Source organism: Mirounga leonina, unplaced genomic scaffold, assembly GCF_011800145.1.
Source record: "Mirounga leonina isolate KUSES-001 unplaced genomic scaffold, KU_Mleo_1.0 Mir_53, whole genome shotgun sequence".
NCBI classification, from domain to species: domain Eukaryota; kingdom Metazoa; phylum Chordata; class Mammalia; order Carnivora; family Phocidae; genus Mirounga; species Mirounga leonina.
Genome location: NW_023270807.1, coordinates 16040146 through 16048591, shown reverse-complemented (window position 1 = coordinate 16048591; position 8446 = coordinate 16040146). Strand labels below are relative to the sequence as shown.

The 8446-nt window shown below is 35.9% G+C and overlaps 1 protein-coding gene across 1 annotated transcript; it reads left to right on the top strand.

Annotated features, from left to right (window-relative positions):
• The first annotated feature begins 1997 nt into the window (after positions 1-1997).
• LOC118001540 (beta-defensin 110) lies at positions 1998-7015 on the top strand. Its single transcript, XM_034991684.1, has 2 exons — positions 1998-2052; positions 6867-7015. The coding sequence occupies exons 1-2, from the start codon at positions 1998-2000 to the stop codon at positions 7013-7015; spliced, it is 204 nt and encodes a 67-aa protein (XP_034847575.1).
• Positions 7016-8446: the final 1431 nt, after the last annotated feature.

The following is an 8446-nucleotide window of genomic DNA, read 5'->3' as shown; positions in this document are numbered from 1 at the left end:
TTAACAAGTAGTTGTTGAATTAATAATAATTGAGGAGGATGAAAGGGGAATTCAGGATGTAGAGATGAAGAGATAAGAATCAAAGTTGTAATCTTGGGGTGTCTGTCATTTTCTCTCCTGAAAATATAGTATTAATGCAAAAGCCTAAATCAAGGGTTGGTGAACTTTTTCTGTAAAGGTGAAATTTCAGATAGTAAATATTTTGGGCTTTACAGGCAACAGCTAGCTCCGCTGCAATCCACTTTGCCATGAACAGAGGCAGCCTAGACAACACATAAACAAATGGGTGGGGCTGTGTTCCAAAAACTTTATTTATAAAAACAGTCAATGGGCCAATTTGGCCTGAGAGCCGTTTCCTGACCCCTGCTCTAAATCCACAGGGCTCAAGACATTTCATGTGCCATGGCTGGATTACAGATTTCATTTATTCCTATTTTCTAATAGCCAAAACTAGAAAAAAACCACCATAGCAATATGGCTGTGGATGTGAATTGCAAAAGACTTAATGGGCAGGGAAAAATGATCTGTAATGAACAGGAAAATATTTCTTTCTGCCCTGGATCTGTGACATTTTCTATGCCATCATATAAGACTATTATAAACAATGGATGACAGAATGGAACAAACAGATATATGAAGCTAGAACGAGATCATTCCCTAGCATCATTCAGAGGTGAGAACATCTGCTCTTATACCTTTGTAATGAATAAAGAAATACAATTTAATATTAAAGCTTGAGCAATGCCAAATAACTGTCATGAAGGTACATGGTAAATTTGCATTGCGTCTTCCTTAGATAACTTCATTCACACACGCAGAGAGTTTATTCTATGGCAGTGTAGTTCCAAAAGCCAGTTTCATCTACCATGGAGTTAGTGGCTACAAGTAGATCATGTTGAACGCTAGGCAGTCGAAAAATTTTGAGGATGCATAACTTTTAAGAACAATCTTTCAGTAGACCCACCCTGTCATGGTGTCTTCAGAAACAACTTTGAAGTTAACAAATGAAAGATTCTAGATTCAAGTGATTTCAGACCCTTTACATAGCAAAAGCAGATGTCCCTGTGGGTGATCTGGAACAAATGCAAGAAAACTGAAGAGTCAGAACATATAGAACACTTGTGGTATTTCCTTGCTCCATTATAATTGTTTATAAATATGTGCAGGAACAATCAATTAAAATATATTATTATCAAGGGTTCAAACTTATAAGGAGTAAGACTTATATCACATCTCCAGAAAAGCCACCAAACCTCCTGATGTGCTAGCTAGGGTGAAGGGTATTTAGGATGGACAGTAGAGGAGGGAGAGGGTAAGTACCATTTGAGACCCAGCAATCAATAATAGTGATAGAGGCTAAGATTTATCTCACTAATATCTTCCCCTTTTTTTTTTTTTTAAGATTTTGTTTATTTATTTGACAGAGAGAGACACAGCGAGAGAGAGAACAAAAGCAGAGGTAGTGGGAGAGGGAGAAGCAGGCTTCCCGCCGAGCAGGGAGCCCGATATGGGACTTGATCCCAGGACCCTGGGATCATGACTTGAGCCGAAGGCAGACGCTTAACGACTGAGCCACCCAGGCGCCCAGACGTTCAGTAATTTAATACTAAAATATTAGAATATTTGGCAACATATGTAACATATAATAGAGGAATGTATTGCTATAACATTTCCACCCTGATGTTTTAGCAATCCAAACACATTTCCTCTACAAGTCTCTTAAAGTTTGTATTTCCAGGAGAGTCTATTTAAGGTAACACAGGTGGGTTTTACTTTTATGGGAAAAATTTAGTAATAATTCTTGTGACTGTGTTCTTTGAGCATGGCACAATTCAACCAAGCATACAAATGTTCTCTCTACTGATAAGGCTCAGTATTTAAAATCACTTCCCAGGAGAAGCTATAAATAAAAGGATTCTCTGTTTTCTTCCTTGGAAACCCCTGACTTGAAAAAGATCTGGTGACACTTTTTTTTTTTTTTCCTAAGAAACTCCACCATGAAGATTCATCTCTTTTTCTTTATTCTGCTCTTTTGGGTCACAGTTTTACCAGGTAACATGAAAATGTTTATGGGCTTATTTGTGCTAATGAATTTGAGAAGACATAAGTTGTTTCTTGTTAAAAGTATGGTAATAACATAGGGATTAAAAGATTTTTATACTAAATGCAATGTGGTATTCTGGCTTGGACCCCCAAATAGAAAAAAAAAAATTTAAAGACAGTAGTGGGAAAACTGGTGAAATGTGAATAAAATTTGCAGTTTAGTTGATAGTATTATACCAATGTTTATTTCTTAGTTTTGATAATGTAAGCATGGTTACGTGAGATGTTACCATATTGGGAGTTTCACCTCTATTACCTTTGCAACTCTTCTATATATCTAAACTGATTTCAAAACAAGGAGGGCACGTATTGCATGGAGCACTGGGTATTATACGCAATGAATCATGGAACACTACATCAGAAACTAATGATGTACTCTATGGTGACTAACATAACATAATAATTAAAAAAACCCAATTAGATCAATACATTAGTCTCATCAGCTTCATTCTGAAGCAATTTGTTAGAATCTATTTTTACTGGAAAAAAATGTTCTTTAGCATAATCAGCTGATAAGGAATAAATGGTTCAGTATTAGAGAAAGATCTATTTTGCGCTTTTTTTTTGGTTCTTTTTAACGTATACCCGTATACTACCTCCAATGAGCAGAAGCCTTTCTTACTATTCCGTTCTCAGTATATAGGCAAATCATGTCTGTTGTTGGCCTTTCTTTCTCTATTTCTGGTCACTACCTTTCTCTCTCAGTGCTACAGATCACATGGATGTTGAGTGTAATACCTTGTACACAAGCTATGTTTTTCATGAGATTTTTTTCCCACCCTCAAAGGCTACCTTTTCACATCAGGTATGTAACAAGATTCTCTCCTCCTGAGTTAATGTTTAAGTATGAATTGTACAGAAATAGAATAATACATTTTGGAAAAGAAAAGACCATTGAGTCTACTACCTTCTTTTTAAAGAGATTAAGATGAAAGGATTAGTTTAAGTCTACCTAATTGGCACTAAAATTAGGCTCAAATTCTCTACCTCTCAGGAAAATATTCCTTTTTTAGTACCTGACTGATTTCTTTAGGCCCAATAGAAATTATAATAGAGGCCTAGGAGAGTAAATAACTTGTTCTTTCATTGTAAATATTATAGAGTCAGTCATGGCAATTTAAAAATGTATACAATGCTTACATAATAAACTGCCAAATTATCATTTAAAAGTTGCAAGTGGATAAAATTCTAAATAGAGATCAGATCAAGCATCATTGAAGTAACAAAGAAATACAATTAATTGCTCATCTAACTAAGAGAATAACTTCCTTTCTCTCCATTCAAAAATTCCCTCCATTCAAAAATTCAAAAGGATCTCTGAATTTTTTTTTCCAGTTCTAGAAAGGGCCAAAAAGGAATTCTATACAGATTCATATAGCTTTGAACATGTGATAAATCTTTTTCTTCTCTTAATTTCAACAATAGCTAGCATGACTAGATCACTATATCAAGCATTTTTCTGTTTTAGTCACTTATTTTTTTTCTTCGTAACAGCTATATCAGGTGCTCCTACCAATAATTAAAGCTATTCATGCATTTATCAACAAACTAAAAAATCATGTGTCCTGCAGACTTAGAAATTAAAAACCAGTTGGGGATACAGTAGCAAAAGTTACAACATCAGTGTTACTAACTTTTTGTATATTTTTTCTTGTATTTTCAAAGTAAGGCCACTGTCCTTGTTAAACACACATCAACCAAACTTTTAGAGAACTACCATTACTGACAAAAAAGAATCTCAAATTAAAAAAAAAAGTCTAGATACATATTTTTTCCACAAATTTAGAAAAGATGTGGTAGGAAATATAGACATTGTAGAAAATAATAAAGCAATAAGGATATTGTCTTTCAACTTACAGTTCACCAATGTATGGTTATTGACTTAAATTTCATAAAATGTCATATGTATGGTTCTTTTAGAATTCTTCAGTTATTTTTTATATCTCACTTGCAAAGTATAAAAGTCCTTACTCAAAATTGAGGTAGAAAACCTCGTTCTTTTTCCATTCAGACAGTTACAGATGAAAAGATGTCCAGATAAAAGCCATTCAACTGTCTACACTGGAAAATTTCCATTGAAGTCACTTAACTTTCCTCTTCATTTTTAGAGGCTATAAATGCACCAAATGTCTAGAACTGAGGTATTGTTTCATTCTCATGTATTGTTTTACTTCATCTGCCAAACTAAAAAAAAAAAAAAAAAATGTGTTATTGCCAAGAATCACTTCTCTTTAAATCTAACATGTACTTTGAATATAAAATAGTATAGTTTTTTTAAAAAAGATTTGTTATTTATTCATTTGAGAGCGAGTGTGAGTGAGAACATGAGCAGGGTAGAGGGTCAGAGGGAGAGGGAGAACCAGACTCCTCACTGAGCAGGGGACCCAACGTGGGGCTTGATCTCAGGATCCCAGGATCCCAGGATCATACCTGAGCGAAGGCAGACACCCAACTGACTGAGCCACCAAGGTGCCCCAGGATAGTATGGTTTTGTGCTGAAAGAACAGTCATGATTTTCCCCGTTTCCAACGAGGTCAATGGTAGCCTAAAGAACAAAATGGCAGGTGAATGAAAATAAAAATAAATTGTGGGTTGAAATATATTTTAGGAAATATCTTGCCCATTTCTAGCTTATATATTAAGTAAAACTTTGTATATTGTTTAAAGAAATTCCCTAGCATGTGAACATGTTAATAGATGCAGTCTGAATGATACATATGAAGTGCTTTGTGAAAGCAGTGGAAAGAGAGCTTACTTCCCTGAAAGTGATCAGAAGAGACTTCAGAGAAAAGACAGTATTTGAACAATGTATCTGAGGCTGAAAACAATATGTTTGGCTTATCACGGCATCACCAGAACAGTAATTTTAATCACCGAAAACAGTATTTTCAATTAGAGGCAACTTTACCCCCAAGGAGACATTAGGCAATGTCTGGAGAACTTTTAGATTGTCACAGCTGGTACTGTTGGTATCTAATGAATAGAAGCCAAGGATGCTGCTAAACATTCTTCAGTGAACAGGATAGCATCCCACAGCAAAGAATTGTCCAACTCAAAAGGTCAATAGTGTTTAGGGTGAGAAACCCTGCACTAGGGATTGAGTTAGAGCTTCACAGGGAGTATGCCTAATAGTGGAATGAGTGGGTGGGGGGCTTGCAAAGATGAATATCAGCAATCCAAAGACACAAGCTTGGGGAATACTTATATTTAGAGCTCAAAATGAGAAGAAAGAAGACAATATTTTTAGAAAGGTGAAATAAGACAACCAATGAATAAGAGAAGAGGTGAGGTCAGTTTAGGGTGGAATACGGTGTGACAAGTGTGACAGTCCTCATGTCTAAAGTGAATATAATTCAGGTTTCTGTCACTGGCAAATCATCCATGGGCTTGATAATAGCAATTCCTTAGAAGTTATGCAATAAAAAATGACATTTAGAAATTAACATTTAATCTGTGCAAAGTAACTATTTTTTTCTGCTGTAAATTGTGTCATATTCTGCATTCCTTCAATTATAGTTAGAAGAGAGGTCATTTTAATAGAAGAGTTAGGTTTTAAATCAACTATTTATACCAATAATATAGATAATGTAGCTTTGAGTCTAGGTATTCATTAAGAAGTATCACTACTCACCACCAAACTTTTGGAAATGCAGACGGAATGTGTAGGTAGAAAGGCCTGGTCTTTAAAGGGACTGATTAGAACACCAAACCTAATTCATGGTTGAAATTAGTGGCAAAATTTATTTGCTTTCATACCACGAGTATACAAAAATATTTGAGTCTGCCCTTTGGTCAGCAATTGGCAATATTTAGAATTTTCCCACACCAGTTCCCCTCAATCTCACCACATGAGTAAGGTGATTACTTATCAAAAGTGATGTGTATAAAAAAAAATACTTGAAAACATAGGGTTTCTGAAAACTCATGGGCCAGCACATATTGTGAAATATAAAGTTAAAATATATTTGGCTTGGAATGAATCTTACAACCTATCAGACCAACATCTCCCAATTCCCCAAATATCTCCAACTACCATAAATATAAACTTTAAGTGAAAGTCAATCTCCAAGCTACAAGATAAAACATGTAGTTCAGAGCACTGGTAATGTTAGCAATCTTATAATGGCAAAAATGGCCTCACCCTCTAGTCATTCCTATTTTTTAAATCAACGCTGTCATCAGACATGTGTATAAGTTAGATAATTTCTTTGTGGAAGTAAATTCCAAAATACCCAGGGAAGTTGTAGGAATTCAGACAAATTGCTTAACATTGCCTCTCAACATTTTGGAAAAGTAAAATCAAGCTGCAGTAGAAATCTCTTGAAGAACCCAAAAAGTACAACGTTTTGTCTAAATAATGTTTGTGAGAGCAGAAAAGAGAGAGCTCAAATGCAATTGGATAATTGTAGAGACTAAGCCTGAGAGGTCAATTATAAACACTTTTTGAACTGTTGATTTCGGGAACTATCCTTGAGTTACTATACAGTCACTTGTAAGGAAGCAAGCTGGCACACCTAACTCAGGTCCAAGACACTTGCTGATTTTCAGGATTTCCCTTGGACCTAACTTAGGTCCAAGACACTTCCCTGATTTTCAGGTACGTTCACTTAAACTTGGCTCAATAGGATTTTCCGTCATTAATTAGAAGGGGGACATATTTTTTGACCTACACGAAAATCTTTTACTTCTTGGACTTTCTCCTTTTAAAATATGGGTGTGTCACAGCTAAGTTGCTAATTTCAGTCATTCTTTCCTTCTTACAGCCAAAAAGAAATATCCCCAATATGGTAGCTTGGATTTGAGGAGAGAGTGCAGAAAGGGTAATGGCCGATGTAGAGTTGAGTGCCATGAAAGTGAAATTAGGATTGCTTTCTGCATACGACCTGGAACTCATTGCTGCTTGCAGAAGTAAAGCTTACAGAAGACAAGAAAGAGATACATGCTCCAAGAAGAGAGGACCAGTGTTACTAAGTCTTCTCAGAATATCCTTCAAGGCCTGTGTATCTCAAAGAATTAAATAAAATTTAATATTGAGCCATTCAGAAGTGGTTCTATGTCACACATGTATCTGGTGCCTTTACATTGCATTTTCTCTTGATCTCTTGGTGCCAGCAGTGAGCAGATTTATTTTATGCAAGTTCCCCAAGAACTCTTCAAAGTTCTATGTGCTTGTGTTGGTTGACATAAGTAATGGTGTAAGAATCCTGAAGTCAAAGAAATGGGAGAAACATTCTTAGATGCAAGCCTCCAAGGGAAATGTGCTGCCATTTTATCATTAAACATTGCTCTATAGATTATGCCATGAAAATATATAACCACAGGGTTTGTGAGACTATATATAGAGAGTGCAGATCCTGCTCACGAGAGAAAGAGCTGAAGTAAGAGAAGGATTAATATAAGAACAGAAGAACAAAGGTAATCACAATCAGTTCCAATTTCTGTCCTTATTTATTATTTTTTAAAAGATATATTTATTTATTTGAAAGAGAGAGAGCACCAGTGGGATGAGCAGAGGGAAAGGGAGAGAGAATCTCAGACTCTGTACTGAGCGTGGAGCTGGATGAGGGGCTTGTCTCAAGACCCTGAGATCATGACCTGAGCTGAAACCAAGAGTCGGATGCTTAACTGACTGCGCTACCCTGGCGTCTCTGTCCTTATTTATTGTTTAGTGGGGAAAAAATGTGTATCAGGAAATAAAAGAGGGAGAAAATATGGAGGGGAAGAATTCCATGAAGAAGAAGAGACTATATGTAATTAAATTTTTTGACAAAGACAGAAATTATGGCTAACAACTGAGTTCATCTCCTCAGTCCTGAGATGATCCTTTCTGAAGAGACACACAGCAACAGAAAGGAGGAGTAACCTGCGCTCTTCAGCTCCACTCTGCCTGAGTTGCTCTTGCTATTTCCTGAGGGGCCACAGTATTTTACTGTACAACACTCTCAACAATACATCTGTATTATACAGTTGCTATTCGAAAATGCACATTCTGCTTCTTTTATGAGCTTAGGAATACAGCTCAGTTATTGGCATTCATTTGGGATTATTTTTGAAAAAACATCATCAATAGCACAGCATAGCAGTAAAACAGAAACTTGCCTTCCCCCCAAATAAAATGGAATATATTTTTGATAATTTAACAAGTAAAAATGAAATTTATTGAGTGGATATATGTGAGCCAGACTTGGACTCAGAGGAGATGAGAAGTCAAAGAATTTTCAGACCCCAGTTACCCTCTGGATATATTTTTTCTTTCTTTCCTTCCTTCTTTCCTTCCTTCTTTCCTTCCTTCCTTCCTTCCTTCCTTCCTTCCTTCCTTCCTTCCTTCCTTCCTTCCTTCCTT